The sequence below is a fragment of the Ahaetulla prasina genome, chromosome 1, assembly GCF_028640845.1.
Source record: "Ahaetulla prasina isolate Xishuangbanna chromosome 1, ASM2864084v1, whole genome shotgun sequence".
Taxonomy (NCBI): Eukaryota; Metazoa; Chordata; class Lepidosauria; order Squamata; family Colubridae; genus Ahaetulla; species Ahaetulla prasina.
In genome coordinates this window covers 84,605,936-84,623,979 of record NC_080539.1, presented here as the reverse complement: position 1 = coordinate 84,623,979, position 18,044 = coordinate 84,605,936, and the positions used below count along the sequence as shown (strand labels likewise).

At 39.2% G+C, this 18,044-nt stretch overlaps 2 protein-coding genes across 3 annotated transcripts; one reads left to right on the top strand and one right to left on the bottom strand.

The window, feature by feature from the left end:
- Window positions 1-937: 937 nt before the first annotated feature.
- EXOC8 (exocyst complex component 8) lies at window positions 938-9,102 on the bottom strand. The gene is made up of 2 exons (XM_058166543.1): window positions 7,372-9,102; window positions 938-5,610 (listed from the first exon to the last, which is right to left on the bottom strand). Exons 1-2 carry the CDS (start codon window positions 9,100-9,102, stop codon window positions 5,002-5,004), a joined length of 2,340 nt encoding a protein of 779 aa, XP_058022526.1. The 3' UTR covers window positions 938-5,001.
- Window positions 9,103-9,122: 20 nt separating this feature from the next.
- On the top strand, window positions 9,123-17,848 carry SPRTN (SprT-like N-terminal domain). Of its 2 annotated transcripts, none has more exons than XM_058166555.1 (5): window positions 9,123-9,514; window positions 10,751-10,850; window positions 11,838-11,966; window positions 13,524-13,782; window positions 14,836-17,848. In XM_058166555.1, the coding sequence occupies exons 1-5, from the start codon at window positions 9,276-9,278 to the stop codon at window positions 15,537-15,539; spliced, it is 1,431 nt and encodes a 476-aa protein (XP_058022538.1). In that variant the 5' UTR covers window positions 9,123-9,275; the 3' UTR covers window positions 15,540-17,848. The 2 variants fall into 2 exon arrangements, with proteins under 2 accessions (XP_058022538.1, XP_058022548.1); XM_058166565.1 differs by having other exon boundaries at window positions 9,255-9,488.
- Window positions 17,849-18,044: the final 196 nt, after the last annotated feature.

The window sequence follows — 18,044 nt, the reverse complement described above, 5'->3', positions numbered from 1 at the left end:
ATCAATAAGTAATCTATACTGAGCAACTGTGGATATCTAAGTATTTTAGATATATGTTCTTCTAAAACAAGGATGGGTAATTTGAAGCCTTCTCTGACTGTGATTGCTGAAAATTGGCAAAAAGGTTTTCTGCCATTATGAGGGAAACTTAACATTAGAATTAGAATTAGAATAGAATTTATTGGCCAAGTGTGATTGGACACACAAGGAATTTGTCTTGGTGCATATGCTCTCATGATAGAGAATATTGATAGGCCTCCAAACTTTTCGAAAAAATCCAGGAAAACATGCAAAATATCTTGATGCAATTTAGTATGATCTCCATGGTAACCCTAAATGTGGTCATATGCAACCAAACGTTACCTGAAGTTATCTTAAATTAACATGCTAAAAGATTTAAAATAAGCACTGCTCCCTATCTTCTCCTGTTTTTTTTTTAATTGCAAATATCACACTTTAATTATAGCAAGGTAAAATGCCTTAATTTTGATCATTTCATAATATTTATATCACAATACATAATGGTTTATCCAGTATTGTAATGTATTATACAACCACAGGAATAATTAAAAACTAACCAACCACAAGTTATCCGATTACACATTGAAGTTTGCCATGAAGGAAATATCCTGATTTGTAATCTGTGGAAAAAGTACACTAATATGGTGGTTTTGTGCCAGCATTTCTGAATATGATATCCACACATTTCCCAGATTACAGTAAGTAAAGGTAAAGGTTCTCCTCGCACATACATGCTAGTCGTTGCCGACTCTAGGGGGCGGTGCTCATCTCCGTTTCAAAGCCGAAGAGCCAGCGCTGTCCAAAGACGTCTCTGTGGTCATGTGGCCGGCATGACTCAACACCAAAGGCGCACGGAACGCTGTTACCTTCCCACCAAAGGTGGTCCCTATTTTTTCTACTTGCATTTTTATGTGCTTTCGAAACTGCTAGGTTGGCAGAAGCTGGGACAAGTAACGGGAGCTCACCCCGTTACACGGCAGCACTAGGGGTTTGAACCGCTGAGTTGCCAACCTTTCGATCGACAAGCTCAACATCCTAGCCCCTGAGCCACCGTGTCCCCTCAGATTACAGTATCCTGAGCTAAATTAGAAGCAGATTATGAAACAAACAAGAATGAATACTCCCGTATTCTCAGAGATACCAATATATAGGTAACAACAGAACTGGGTTTTTTTGTATGTTGAATATGAGGATAAAGTTTAGAGAAGAAACTATGTTTTGAAAATCAGAGTTTCTAAAGTGATATTCAAATGTTTCCTTGAATGGTTACTGACTGACCAAATAAATAAATGTCTAACCAAAAAATCAGAGCAATTATTTCAGAGATTCAAAACCATTAGAATTAAAGCTGTTCCCTACAGCAAAATACTGCATATGACAAATATGTATCATTTTCCAGTTAATTGTCTCCCTAAGCAGTTATGCTGATCAAATAAATAGGTAACTGGTAGACATTTAGTATAAATGACTGAACACAGCTAATTTCATTCATCTGGAGGTTATATAGCACTATCCCTATAAGCATTTAATGTGTCATTTCAGGCTTCAGTGCAAAAAATAAATAGACAAGGCTTGTGCCTGATCTGATTAGCAGCTGAGCATTGGGATAATAATTTGTGTTGCACTGCGTCAGTGATAATGTGTATTCAGCACTGTTAATCCCTGCATCTCACAAATTCATGCATATTTAAGAATGCTTCCCGCACATCAATCCAAGATCCACAGCATCAAGTCTCTTCTCCAGCCCACCATCCTGGCTAATAGCTATGGATAAGCTTTCTCTCCATAAAGGGATCTATTCCTTTCATAAAGCTGCCTTTAAAAAGGGTCTCTCGTATCATTTGAATTGAAATTCTGTGGGCATGTAATAGGCATTTCACCAACTGGCAGGTTGGTCTTTCACAGAAAACAGCTGCCATCATGGACAATTACAAAAAATTTTTTTTTAAAAAAAAACAGGCTAATAAGGTTGCTATCTCTTGCTGCCTTTAGGATCCCTACCCATCAATTTTACCTTTTTGTGTGGTTGGATAGGTAATCGTGGTTCCTTACATAAAACATGGGTGGCAGGCAACCCTTTTCTCCTAAACGTCTTAGGTCTGATTTTTTTTTAACACTTGGAAACAAAATAATACTGAAAATTGGTGCTTTGCGACCAATTCTGCCACACACTGCCACTTATTATATGCCAGAGAAGTTTCTTAGGTGACCTTGGGTCAATCTGTCTCAGCCCAGCTTACTTAACAGGGTTGTTATTGTGGGGGGAAATAGAAAGGGTTCTAAGTATGCCAACTTACTTGTTTGTATTAAATTTAAAAAAAAACAACCTGGACATTGGGCAGTGTTTCCCTTCATTAAGTCTGCATGCAATTTTAGGGCCTGCCATAAATTGAATACATTCCTAAATTTCAACTATTTAGTATTGTTCAGATACTTAGATCTACCCTATAAACTTCCCACAAATTAAAGGGTAGCTTCTTTGGTCTGCTCAGGCTGATACAAGCACAGTCCTGAGAAATAATGTTGTCTTATCTATACAAGAGGCATGAAACTGGTATAACCCTCAGCATTAGGGCCTTTCTTTTCTTGTGGCATATAAAGTGGCAGAATTTAATTGTGTCCTTTGAAATACAGGCATATATACACCTCCAGCGCATATTAGATTGTTTATGTTCAAAACATTTTTATACCCACTTTCCTCTGGAAAAAGATGCAGATATCCTGTTAAGAAATGTTTTTTCATGACTGCTTCATGACTGTTTCGGCTAGAACAGAACATGTATGACAATCCCACCTTCATATAGTTTGACTCAAACTTTACTGAAATGTGAGGTAACAATAACTTTTCCTCTTGCCTCTTCTTTCTGGAATATTTGTTTAAATGGCAAAGTCAATTCACCCAATCTCCATTACACAATTTTAAAGGCCACAACATGGTAGTAGCAAGTCTTTAATATTTTCAATGTAGCATTTCATTTTACATTCTACTGAACATGTTTTTTCCAACAAATTGGAGCACTTCCCTGGAGTTATTAATTCTGGCTTAGTACTCATTAGATAATTATACACCACCAGTATATTTTTGATAGGGATTCCTTCAATAGGCATTTACCTTGTACAGTATATTTATTATTAAAAAAGAGAAACAAATCTAACCCTCTACCCATATTAATACATAATCACTGTGGGCAAAACTATGGAAAGAACTACTACTAGTTTTACGCCTTGAATATTTGCCTGGGTAAATTTTTACTTTTTTAACTCGGGTAAACCTCCACCCTTATTCCACCCTTCACTATTTAGTTGTATGTGGGTGATTTTTCATATCATGGAATTTTCAGGGAATCAGATTTATTAACATTGTAAAATTGTTCTCCATTTCTTTCCGGTTTTCACTGTTCAGTGGATCACTGATGACCACATAAGGACATAATGAACTGAATAAATTACGTATCTTCTCTCAAATTAACATCACTGTTTGCAATTGAAAGGAAATGTGTAGATGGGTCCATGAAAACTAGATCAAGTACAACTTGTTCTTTAGTTAGTTATAGCACTTTCCATTTCTAACTAAGAAGTTTCATTTTTTAAAGTAGATTTGGCTTCAGTGAAATCAGCAAAACAGCAACAAAATTCACAAATAGTGCCAGGCTTACTTTTTTGAGACAATTATTATATTATTAGATGAAACATGAAATTATTCATGTTTCACCTGCTGAAAATCAAAAAGCAAATTTTATACTTAAAGTAGCATTTATTATTGCCAAAAATGTGTGTGTAATAGAAATGCTGCCATTAAGAGTGCAGGCCCCATGCTGAATGATAGATTTCAAAGAAATTTTAAGCTGGATCTTTTTGAACTGAACTGTTGACTGCAGCTTTTTGTAGTATTTCCTCATCATCCCAGAGGGATTCATGCAAGACTGCTTTGTTTCCTACACAATTTCTGCTACCCTAGAAACAATGGGAAATTGTCTAATACTAAAGATGCATAAAACGTTTCATGCATGATATAGCCAGCTTTAGGCGGCTAATGCCCAAACTGATATGCATGTTTTGGCATGATGGACTGTGAATAGCAAACAAGAGTTGTTTTGTTTCAGGCAGAAGTGATTGGGGGAGGGGGGGGAAACATGACAGGAACTCTGGCATCTGAAAGGAAGGCAAATCCTGGGCCAATCAGTGAGAAAGGCAAGTCAGTGTTACATGCCATTCTGGCAAAGGAGAAGGAAGGTGCCAGGAAAACGGGGGCAAGGGCCACTGGTATATGCACTACTAGAACACTGGATGTGGCTTAAAGGAAAAGCACTGGAGAAAGGGGTAGCGCAGGTCTCCCCTCTTTCTCTTTCTCCCTTTGGCTGCACCCAGTATAATGAGATATGGCTTACTGGCAAGTATTGAGGGAGAGAAAGGGAAAGAGGTGTAGTGCATGCTATCTAACCCTATTTGGCCCACTTAGATTTTGTTCCATTTGAAACCCAGAATAACCAAAGCATTCTGGATTTGGGTTCTGCTAAACTGTGGCTGATATGGAACAGCTCAACAGGACATTGGGAAGAATGTTTAGAACATTATTTCTATTTCATGTACACCCCTACCTAATATGGAGAAATCAAGACACATCTCATAATTTACATTCCTAAAAAGGTCAGAATTTTTTTTCCTGGAGCACCTAATTACATACATTTAAATAACATTATTTATTAACATAAACAGATGTCATTATGTTTTGAAATCTAAACAGTCACTTTCAGACCTTCAAAAAAAGATGTTACTTGAGCTTTCTAACTACCGTGTTTGCTTTCTTTTCCTTTTTTTACTTGCTGTCTCTTGTATTTGCAGAACATAATTAACTAATGAGAGCTTTGCCATGTTTGATAATCATCAGGAGTTTATGTATGTATGTACATACATATCTTTATGCATGTATGTACACAAGTATATACAATCTCTATATGAAAACTACTGAGGCATCACATTTCACACCACTGAGGTAGTACTTTCAGGATTAATACGCATTAGTCGTGAAACATTCCTCAGATCTTGCAACTGCTTAGCAGGCTTTCCAACACCTTCCTCAAATCTTTTTTCCACAACAGGAAGGACAGTTTCATAAAGGAAAGATGCATTTTGTCTGATGAATGCTTTCTTCTCGGGATCCTGTTCACACCGTAAACTGTAATCAACATGTTGGATGGCCACAAGGATTATCTCCATAAGACTTTCTAGCAGAACCATATGCAGCTCAGGGAAATACAACTTGAGAGCGTCCTCCAAGAAAGCCATGGTCTGTTTCGTGAAAGCCACAACAGTGTAGCTAAGATTCACCCAGCAGTCATCTCCAGTGTACTGGTCAAAATTGGTCACACCACAGCTCCTCATTTCCTCTCTAAGCTTTCCTAAGGCTTCAGGGGTCATAAGGTTCATTCTCCTCCACATCTCTTCAGAGTTGCGATGTTTTGTGGCCTCAATTATGATGTCTTTGTAGCTCTGCAGAGCCCCTTTGATATCCTTTACTAATAGGGCATGAATAATGAAGGTCAAATCCAGACCAATATCGCCAAGTTGCTTACAATGTTCCTTTGCCACCTTCAACAACAAATGACATTATTAATTTAATTCAGATGTTGCACAACACAGAGATGGTAAAATAATCTTCCTGTTGGAAACATTAGAGAACACTGAAACATAGTTTTAAATCGAATCTCTGCATAATATTACAGGATCATTAATAGATAATTATCTAATCCAGGGATGGACAACATTTTAATCAGCTGACAGCCAAATTTCTTGGAAAACTTTGTTGCCAAAAGTCAATGAGAGATTTTAATACCTATTACATACATAATAGGCAGAAAGATGAAGGGAATGATGGAAGGAAAGTTACGAATACCAAATATGATTTGAATTCAGAAGGCAGTTCTCTTCTTCCAGGGCCTTAATAATGGCCCTGGAAGAAGACACAAATACCTCAAAGTTTGTATAAAGGTCAAAAGAGGCTTTGTGCCATTCAATAGACTAGACATTGCCTCATAATTGGAGCGTCCACCTCAAGATGCATTATTTCTTACAAATTTAAGTTTCTTATTTAACATGTGATAGAGGAAGAATGGAATCTATAAACAGGTTAAGCCCTTTTATTGTCCCACCTAATGTTTATTAGTTTTTATTGTCTCACCTAATGTTAAAGATAGTGCAGATCTAATCCATGTAATACTACTTGTGCTGAAATTTAAGTAAAAATAACAAGTTTGCAGTAACCATCTTAATTTAAAACATATAACTGAAACTTATTTCATAAGTTATTTCAAACTTATTTTAAAAGAAATGTATTATCCAGTAATTTAAATATCCCGAATGTTAATGCTAGGGACGTGGTGGCTAAGATGCTGAACTTGTCAATCAAAAGGTTGGCAGCTCAGCGGTTTGAATCCCTAGTGCCGCATAACGGGGTAAGCTCCCGTTACTTGTCCCAGCTTCTGCCAACCTAGCAGTTTGAAAGTACGTAAAAAATGCAAGTAGACAAATAGGGACCACCTTTGGTGAGAAGGTAACAGCCTTCCATGTGCCTTTGGTGTTTAGTCATACCGGCCACATGACCACGGAGACGCCTGCAGACAGCGCTGACTCTTTGGCTTTGAAACGGAGATGAGCACCGCCCCCTAGAGTCAGAAACGACTAGCACTTATGTGCAAAGGGAACCTTTACCTTTAACGTTAATGCCATATGAAATAAAACTGGATAAAAGACAAGTTTTGTTTCTATTACTCCCACCATTCAGGTTAACAGAAAAGAGTAGTCTGTATTCCATTTCAGTCTTTTCAAGATACGAGATAAATAAAAACTGACAGCAGATGGTATGTGCCTGTATCTTGTTTTGGACAGTAAAAAAGCAACATTAGATTACACAGAAGCACATCCTTTGTTCTATAAAGCAAAAGGTACTTTTTCAGGTAAGACAGGATCTGTGGTTAAGATCCAGCTGCACTGCAGAGGCAGTGCATATGACTAACCTGAATTTTCCAAATATGAGAGGGCGTTTACCGCTAGCAGAACTGGAAATGAAAATGTTGTTGTCTTTCAGACTTTTTACCAATTGGTCACAGGCATTTTGTTTTGTGTAACAAACAAGATGCTGTATGTGCATTTCTGCTCGCCTGTGGTACATATATGTCCGTATCTGCATTAGGGAGTCCCCAGCATAAATTCCATGCCTTTGATATGACAAGATGGGAGAAGGGTTTAGAGCTGAGCAGCCACTACATTCCAAAACACTGCCCAAATACCTCTCCCATAGGGATGCACTGGCAGACTTTTTAAAGGTTTTTACTTCGTTCTCCCTTTACTTACCTTTACACACTCAGCCGCAGTAGATAAACTCTCCTTACTATCAAACACCTGTTTGCTAAATGCATCTACAAACATCCGCATGGTAGACCGGGCCCAGACCACAAAAGCTGAGTAACACCCACTGTTTCCAGCAAAGTCTGTCTCAAACTCTCTTGCAGTCTCTAACAGGCTGGTAAAGAAGACATGACAAAGTTTGTGAATATACAGCAACGTGGCGCCCTCAATGCGCAACTGTCGGATGGCTGTGTGAACAGCAGCTTCCCTATTTTTCAAGAAAAGTTCACATGCCTTAGTTGACTGGCCCAAGCGAATGAGCTGAGAAACAGCTCGCCGGGTAGCTCTGGGTCCTCCTCGGAGAGACCTATCCGGAGACAATTCAAACACAAGGACCTCAGTGAGCTGTCGGACTCTTTCATCCACCTTAGCTCGCAATTCTCTAACCATCTGGGTCACAGGTTTGTCACTCAGATATTCCTTCAGCTTATCTAACAAATCAACCGCCCCTTCAAAGTCTCTCTGAGCAATGCAGACATCCAAGTCTTCTGGCAGCTCCTGAATCCATTCTAAAGACAGATCCACCATCTCTTCTTCCGGCGTTGCCTTCTCTTCCTCCTCCACCTCCTCTTCCTCCTCGTCTACTTCAAACGGATTAGTAGTCTCTGCAGGCATTGGAAGAGCCCGCGTTGGGACCTCCTGCTCCAGCCTCCGTTTCTCACTGAGAACTCGGTTTCTTTTTGCCTCCTCCAGCACTTCCAACCACTCTTTCTTGATCTTGGCATTCTCAGCTTGGAAGATGCGACTCTCGGGGAACATCAGCAGCTTGAACATATCCTTCATGGGGGGGTTGTCCTTGACATTAACCACCGCCAGCCCATCCAGTGGGTAGAGGGCATCGTAACGGTACATGCCCCGCCGGTTGGGCAGCCACGCTGCCACCAGCAGGCAGTCGTTCATAAGGAAAGCGTGGACTTTCTGGATCTGCACCATGTGGTCAGCATCGTACTCCACAAGGTCCCCGTTGTACACTAGGTACTTGCCAGGGCTCTCCGGGAGCAGGTCCCGGCAGCCCTCCACTTTCTCCAGGAGGGTGGTGAGAGTCCGCTGTCGGCCTTCCTCGTTGGCCGAGGCGTCCTTGCCGGAGAGAGGCAGGAAAGGGTTGGCGTGAGGGTCGGCGGCGGCAGCTGCAGCTCGCCGGGCTCCCGCGACAGCCGGGTCTTCCCTCTCGCCGACATTGGCCTGCAGCAACAGGGCCTGAGTGACGGTTTCCATGATGCCTTTCTGCTCGGTGAGGATGTGGCTGAGCTGGTACATCTCGCTCTCCAGGTAGCTGATCTCGCGGGCCGTCTCGATGAACTGCCGGTAGTTCTGGTAGACGTTGCGCTTGAGGCTCTGCGCCGTCTCCTCGCTCAGCGCCTGGATGCGCTGCCGGTGCTCTTGCAGGTCCCGGTCCCCATCCGACTGTTGGGACAGTTGCTTCACGTACTCCTCCGCCGCGTAACTCCCGGATTCCAGCTGCCGTCGCAAACGGCTGGCGCCGCCGACCGCGGCCATCTCCCCGAGAGACACCGCCATTTCTGAGCCGGAGCAGCGAGAGACCCAAAAGAGCGGAAACGGAGGAGCGTCTGCGCCGGAAAAAGAGCCGCTCCCGAGGATCTTCAGGAGAGAGAGAAGAGCCTGCGGGGAACGTGAGACGTCACGGAACCGCGACACGTCGCTCTGCCTTTCGCGCATGACCACAAATCTTACCCTGTAGTAGAGCAGGCTTTCGCTCAGGATGTTTGGAGAGGTGCGCAAGCGCTTTGCAACGTCGAAGCACTTAGCGCATGCGCCAGGTTTGCAAAGTCGCTTTCCGGCCGGTGAATGGCGGCTGTTGGTAGTTCGGGGTGTCGCTTCTTGGAGGCACGATGGACGAGGACTTTCTGCTGGCCCTGCAGTTGCAGGAGGAATGGGAAGCGGAGGACGGGGAGGTGCGGGTTGAAACGATCCCCTCGGATCCTCCGCGGCCACTCTCGCTGATGGACGATGCCTGGGAGTTGCTGGACCCCAATCCCGACGTGCGAGGCCTCTTTCTGCAGTTCAACGAGACCCTCTTCTGGGGGCGCCTGGCGGCGGTGGAAGTAAAGTGGAGTCCGCGCATGACCCTGTACGCCGAAGGAAGCGCCGGGATGGGAGGGAGGAAGGAGAGAGAGGCATCTATAAACGGACGCCCTCCAGGGGTGGTGGGACTACCCCTCCCAGAATTCCCTGCTGCTTGCTTTCCTGGGAATGGTAGTCTAGAGCAGGGGTCTCCAACCTTGGCAACTTTAAGCCTGGAGGACTTCAACTCCCAGAATACCCCAGCCAGCAAAACTGGGGAAAGCAAAACAAAGCTGGCTGGGGAATTCTGGGAGTTGAAGTCCTCCAGGCTTAAAGTTGCCAAGGTTGGAGACCCTGGTCTAAACAGGATCCCAAACTTGGCCGCTTTAAGACTTGTGGACTTCAACTCCCAGAATTCTCCAGCCAGCATAGCAGCATAGCTGGCTGGAGAATTCTGGGAGTTGAAGTCCACAAGTCTTAAAGCGGCCAAGTTTGAAGACCTCTGTTGTAAAGAATACCGGGAGGAAAGACTGAGCTTAGCGTGTCAAGAAAGGTGCCTTTAGAGCTGCTCCCATTGCCCATTGTTTAGAGCACATCTATCCACTAAAGTTTTGTTAAAATGTAGACTGATGACGATTTGATGACTTATGTTACAACCCTGATATTTCATTCTGACTGTCAGAACTGATCCTGGTAATAGCAATAGCACTTAGACTTATATACCGCTCTAGAGTGCTTTTACAGCCCTCTCTAAGCGGTTTACAGAGTTGGCATATTGCCCCCATTTTACCCACCTTGGAAGGATGGAAGGCTGAGTCAACTTTGATCCTGGTGAGATTTGAATTGCCCAATTGCAGTCAGCTGGCAGGCAGCAGAAGTAGCCTGCAGTACTGCACTCTAGCCACTGCGCCACTGCGGTAAGCTTTCCTAGTCAGCGAAGATTGGACTACCTGATTGCAAGCAGGTACTGGGGTTTTTTTACCCAACAACCAAGCAGGTTAGGCATAATCAGACACATATACTGGTCAAGATCAATGATAGCTGTAAAATTTTTGTATTTGAATATTGGGATTTTGAGCTACCACTAACCAGCAGGATGAGGTAGCATTGTGAACTATGCTAATTCAGATTGAGAAGTGGGCTGCTTTTAAATATTCTTTGACTTCTCTTCCTTGAAAAATTGTCCTCTTATTACCATAGAAAACTAGTAGATTGTAATGGATAACTGTTTCAGTCACATTCTATTTTGGTAGATTTTTGTTCTTGGAAAACAAAAATGGATAGCTTCTGCTTTGCCTTCTAGGTGTGCTGGCGTTTGCTGCTATGAAGGTCATGGTGGAATGTGCTCCATCCGACTAAGTGAACCACTTTTAAAATTACGGCCAAGGAAGGATCTCGTGGAGGTATTGCAAGATGGAATTCTTTCTACAAATTTCTTGCAGCCTAAAGTGATGAATGCATATACAAACTGTGGAATATATTTTGTCAGTTACAAATCAGATCTTGAAATATGCTTAATATATAAAGATAATAGTAAGAGATCTAAATGTAGCAAGTAATCATATGAATAACCAGATCTTCTCTATGAATAGAGCACTTTGATTGATGCCTTAGTGCTCTGTGGTCGCAGAAGTTCAGTACTATATACATGTAATACTTTTTCCTAGGAATTAGCTCTTATTTGCTTTAAAGTCAGTGTTTTAATTCTACAAAGATAGAAGAAACAATGAGTCCTGTATTGTAAAAAACCAGGGAACTCCAGGGTAGCAGTAGGTGCTTTATTTCTGATCTATAACAATATTTTACTTTGTTATATAATGGTATGAAAAATGTCATATATTGAAAACATAAATCCAAGCTCTACTTCTCAGACTCTTTTTCTTCCTCATTATAGCATAATAGTTATTTTGGCCAAGGGCTTCTCTTAGTTATTGGATTCCAAACAAAGAGATATGAAATTCTGTTATTATGAGGATAGAGACTCTCTGGTCCACGGCCAGTTAGCTAAGACATCTGTCTTGGTTTTCATGAGATCTGTTCTCTCCTCCGTGATTGTTTTGTGTGAGAGAAGCAAACTACCTTTCTTAATTTCTTTGGCTTAGCTCATTAATGGGAGAAAAAAAGTTCGATAGATCTATTTGCTTGGTAACTACAGGCAGTTTTACATAGCTGTGGAATAAATGCAAAGTAACAACAGTTTTATGAATTTTCATCGTAAATCAAGTACATTTGTACAAACCTGAATTGTAAGCACCACATTTCAAAATTCACTTCATATTTTTCTTGCCATATGGGAGATAAATTGAAATTGATGAATTTCTTTCCAAAATATGGATATGCAATTGTCTTTTGTTAGAAAATGGATACTTAAGTATTCTTATTCATTTCAGACTCTCCTGCATGAAATGATTCATGCTCTGTTGTTTGTTACTAATAATGATAAGGATCGTGAGTCCCATGGCCCAGAGTTCTGCAAACATATGCACCGGATAAATCGCTTAACAGGAGCTAATATTACGGTAAAAACTTTTTGTGATATATAGACTCATTTTCATTCTTCAAGCACAGAATAAGAGACTGCATGATGAGATGGCAAGCCAATTCATGATGGGATCGTATACTCTAGCAGAGTTGATATTTTCAGTCAATCCTCAGAGTTCTATTATTAGCAGATATAGTTTCATGTTTTGGGTTGAGGGCAACTCATTGAAGTGAAAGCACTAACCTATACTGATCAGAAAATATGCTCTGAGTTACTACAGATCAATCTGAGTGTATGTAAATAAAAAGAATTGAAAAAATGAGTGAAAACAGAACTGTAGAGAAAAAAAAGCATGACGCTTATATAAAAAAGTATTAGATCAATAAAGCTCTCGGAGAGAATGAATGTAAAATATTTCACATATTTGTTGGGTATAATAGCAATGTGGTATTATAGTATGTAAAAACGTGAAAAGTCTGGATATATTAGCAACATGTTGAAGAGATAAATTGAAACAAATGCTATAAAATACAAAAAATGAAAATTTACACTTGATTTTTTTTCTCTTTGGATTAGTGCCCAAGGGAAAAAAAGTGAAAAAGAAAGGGTAACATAACATACATAGGTGGAGTAATTGGAAAAAAATCTCTAAATGTAGCTTGGTTAATTGATTGATTATGTAAGTTGTTTCAAATAAGTGTGAAAACTGATTATGCCTAACAATTGGAAGAATATGATTATTATTCCATATACAAAAGGAAAGTTAGTTGTTGATTGGTCCTATGAAAATAGCACGGAAATGATATCTTTATTGTATGAGAACTTGAATGATGTATGTTAATGTTAAACAGATTGTATGTGGCAGCAAGGGGTGTAGAGCTGAAAATCAAAGATGAAGACATCTTTGTTGGACAGGTGAAATAGTTGAAACAGTATCTAGTTATACTGTATATAAATGCTGAAAAACTAGAGCAAGTAGAAGGATGTGTACCTTCGTAAATGTTTACTGAAAATGGGAAAATGGATAGACATGTAATACATGCAAATGTCTGTAGAAACACATGTATTCTGTAAAAAGAAATGAATGTTTGTTGAAGAAGTGAAAAATAGCTGTATTTAAGAATGTACTTTTGCTCATGTTAGCCATGTGAAAGTAAGGATTTGGGTTTACAGGAGAAACATAAAAAGTAGTGAGAATGGGAAACTTAGTTTTCTGGACAATAGATTAAGGTCAAGAATGAATGTATGATTAATTTATATGGACTGGACATTGCGTCAGTGGTACAAAAGAAGTACTGGTATATTGAAATAGTTTCCTTATGTAAAAAAAATGCATGTTAATCAGTTTGGAAAACAAATATATGAAGGAAGAGTGAATACACATAGAGAAAGTGGAAGATTGGATGGAGTGTTCAGACCCTCTTATACCTTTAATTTGTTTGATTTGCTGCTTCTCACTCCTTTTCTGCACTCTGAATTCAATCACTGCTTACCCTGAAAGGGAATATAGTAGCCTGATAAATGTGTATGCATTTATATAACATGAAAATGAAAGTTGTACTGTACACTTTCCCTCTCTTTGGATTAATTTCAGATCTATCATGAATTTCATGATGAGGTGGATTTCTATCGTCAGCACTGGTGGCGTTGTAATGGGCCATGTCGAAATAGGAAGCCTTATTATGGCTATGTAAAACGTGTAATGAATAGGGCACCATCTGCCAATGACTATTGGTGGGCAGAGCACCAAAAGAGCTGTGGGGGAACATATACCAAGGTCAGAGAGCCCGACAACAGCTCCAAGAAATGCAAGAAGAAAGATGATCAAGCAAAAATCCTAGATGATGGTTCACGTATGTACCTTTTGTTATTTACCAGCTATGTAACTAAATTCTGTAAGGCTAAATGAAAAGATTAATTAGAAAGCTACTCAATAGTGCTGATTCATATTTTCAAGTATATAGAATTGTGTCCAGTATAAAAGCAAAAAGCACTGAATATCAATTTTCTAGATGAGGGTGATTTGAGATTAACTTGAACTAGTGATTTGGATCCTAAAAGCAATTGGAACAGAATGAAGTTTTCCATAAGAGACTTTCTCAATTCCTCGACTCCACTAGTAAAAAGGTTTCCCATCCCAGAATCCTTAAATAGGTTTATAGTGAATTTTGTGTGCATGTAAGCCTTAAAATCAATCTTGATTCCTGGTAACTCCCTGGACAAGTCCTTGTAGTTTTCTTGGCATTATTTTCAGAAATGCTTTGCGATTGTTTTCTTCCTAGGTCCAAGAGAGAACTAGGCCTAAAGTCACCCAGCTGGCTTCATGCCTAAGGTGGGATTTGTGGTGTCTAGCCTTGTAACTTAACCAGTATATCAGACTGGTACTCTAAAATAAAAATAGAAAAAAATGAATTCCACATAAATTAAAATTTAGCCTGTTGTGCACATATTCCATATTGGTTTTGCAGAATTCTCACTCTACAAATGCAATTTGATGATTGCTACATCAAAATATTCTGGAAACATTTCAAGATCTGTTTTTTTTCCTCCCTCCCTGAAAATAAATATAATAGGTTCATTTTGCAATGGGCGTTCCTCAGTACATGTAAATATATTGAGTAAAAAGCATTTATAATACTGTGTTTCCCCGAAAAATAAGACCCTGTCTTACATTTTTTTGAACCCCTTATTTTCGGGGAGGTCTTATTATTTTGGGCCGCATGGAGCAAGATGGGGCTCCTCTTGCTGTCTTGCCTGATTTCCAGCTCTGCATTTAAATATTTTCGGGGAGGGTTTATTTTCGGGGGGAGGCTTATTTTAGCGCATGCACTCAAAAGCCTGATTAGGCATATAATTAGGGTAGCTGATGTTTATTTGAACTAAAAGAACTTCTGGTGTAATTTCAGGAAAAGCTCATGGAAGCAGCATACAGAGCATAATACCTTTTAGTGGGAAAGGATATATCCTTGGAGGAAAAAGAAGTGAATCATCATTAGAGGGAGCTGTAAGTCCAAGCATTAAGGGCAGAGAACTGCTCCAGTCACAATATCATTCAACTACTGGTTCATCTAGGTCAAATCCTAAAAATGAAATCAAATTTGAGCAAAATGTTTCCTCTCCGTTTTCTCCAAGTGGTCCTGAAAATAGTTCTGCTTCTAGTATCACATTTCCTAGATTTTCAGTTGCTAACCGTAAGGTTTATACTAATGTTAACGGCTCACCGGTTAAAAATACTTCTTTGGGTGGAAAAAGGTCAGAATCAAGTTCTACAAAGGCTCTAAGAGATATACCTCACAAAGGGACTCCAGAAAACACAGTTTCTATATCAGCTGCAATGACTCCAAGATCCCAGTCACCATCTCAGAGAAACAGCAAAAGCCAGAATGGTGGCCCAATGAAACGAGCCAGAATGGAAGATTCAGTTATGTTTGTCAACTATTTTTTAAAGAAAGGAGAACTCAAGGAGACTAGTTCTTCTGTGAATACTACAGCTAAACCAGCAATCTCAGAAACAGCCACTAGTGACCAAAATAGAAATGTATGTTGCCCTGTCTGTCAATCTGAAGTTTTGGAAACCAAAATCAACGAACACTTAGACCTCTGCCTCTGAAATCTTTTAATGTGAGTTTAATATAAAGCTGCTTTGCTCAAGATTTCGTGTTTGTATGTATTGATGCACTTTCTGTGTTTTATGCAGAAAAATGTATATTTGATTGTGTATGAAACTTTCCTGAGATTGAAAGTTTTTTCTCAGTACCTATATGCTAAGAACAGTTAATACTGAATGCAACACAGTCTTGAGAAAAGTGTGTTTCTAAGAGACTCATCAGTTCTATAATGATTTGATCTGATATTTAACGAAAGCATATGTGTAAGGTAAGAAACTGGAAGAGTTATAGTACATGCATTATTTTAGAAAAATAATTGGCTATCATTACATTTTTGGTTAGTTTTGTTACAAATTTAAATGCTAAATGGAAGAATATAGTTTGAATATGTGCATTTATTGTGTAAAACGGGTACCCAACCTGTGGTCCATGGCCCACTACCAGGCTGCAGGCTAATTGCCACTGGGCCCTGTGAGGGGCTAGCTGGCGCACCTGCACGACCTCATTCATGAGCCAAGTGTCGATGTGGGTTGCTCTTGGCCCCACTTGCCAAGTGTTGTCATGGGCATGTGTTTGATTTAGAAAAACATCTACCTGATCAAAAAAGATATAATCCATCTTAACCATTCGCATGAGCGTTGCCACAAACATCATGGGCACTATGCATACACGTGTACATGTGCTTGCCCCTCTCACAAAATTATCCCCTTTCCCCCCTCCCCTCACTCAGCCATCAACCTGGAAAGGTTGAGGAACTCTGGTGTAAGACATAGACGTGGGATTGTTTTCCCCTGAACTTGAAAACTGATGTCATATAGTAAAGAGTACTGGCTACTTTTCTGTTTGCACCTGAAGAAATGGCTGACCAAGTATTTGCTTCAAAATTATGATGTCCGCTTTTTGTCACCCAATTTATAGATTTTGGCTGGAGTTCCAAAGCTTTTTTCTGTTGAATTCAGAAGGGTTAGACTGATTTTTGATCAGGTAGATGTTTTTCTAAATCATAAAACACATAGGAAAGGCTATATTATACTACCATTTCATTTATAAAGTGCCTATTAGAGTGATGTATGCCTATTTATTAATAGCTTTTGAAACCTATTTCCTCTGAGATGGAAATATATTCTTGCACACAACACTGTTAGCCATTTGTACAATTAAAAATAAATAGCTTTTCTGAAATTGTATCTGAACAGAACTCTTTTCCAAAAATAAATCATGAATTTTATAATCTGCTTTTAAAATAAAATTTAACATGTAACTTGTGTCTTTAATAGGTCAGTTGGGTTTTGGCAATCTTTGTCAACAACCTGGAATGATAGATAAGTGATCGATAAGCAATTGTTGCTTCGCTTATGTGTATACCTTTCTCTATAATGACACAACCAGTCTCAAAACAATGATTCAAAATGCACAAAGCAATCTTGAGATGGAAAAATAAAAAATAAAGGCACCCAGAGAATGCATTGAAATAATAAGAGTAATAATAATATGCAATATAATAATATGCAATATAAAATACTTCTAATGTGGTTATGCTACGGCCCATATTTATACATGATGTTGGCAGATTTTTGTTTGGGAAATGTGACCTTGATGCCATCAATATCAACTTTAGATGTAAGATGCAAGAAACTTCAGCACAATCATATTCATCTTGAGAATCAGATGATAGAATGAGAGGAAGGAACTAGATAACAGGAAATTTTAAATTTAAGGGGCGTGCATAAGAGCACAAAAGTGCCTACCGTTCCTGTCCTATTGTTCCCTTCATCATATCAAATTGATATAGTTGATGCATATTTTTTATACATATATGTATATATTTTGTTCAAAATATGTTGTTTTATCTATGACAATTGTTTGTGTATACTGTTGTGACAAAAAGAAATTAAAAAAAAAATTGGAGAATCACGAAAACCAATTGTCCAAGATGCATAGAAATAATTTAAAGCCACAAGATCAACTAAAATACAGTTACTTGAAAAGTGCATCAAACCAGAGTAGTGAAATAGACTGTAAAAGAAATTTCCATTCAAAAAATAAAATAAAAATGGAAAACAACCAGAAAATCTGCAAAAACAAATTAAGTTGACAATTGTGTTCACACATCATGGATTACGCTCTGTTAAATAAGCTACATTTTGGCTGGATTCAGATAATACATCAAAGCTACCATAAGTACAAAGAAACAAATCTTTATGATATTAACAGCAGACATATTGTATATGTAGATACAAAAAACACAGGCTTGCCCCCAAAGTTGATTGGATTATGGCAACAGATCAAGGAGCAAAAAAAAAAAAAAGTTAAAAAGATTCATCAGGTGCAAGAAAAGGATGACTTAAAACTTCACATTAGAATATTGAGGTAAATAGAATATGAAGCAATTTTTAAAAGAATCTTAAGTAAGCCATGGTTCTAATCACAGGCATCCATGAAGGGGCTAAAGGGTTGGTCACGTGTCATGATGCAAAATCTACAATTTATGTGCTTGTATTAGTGTG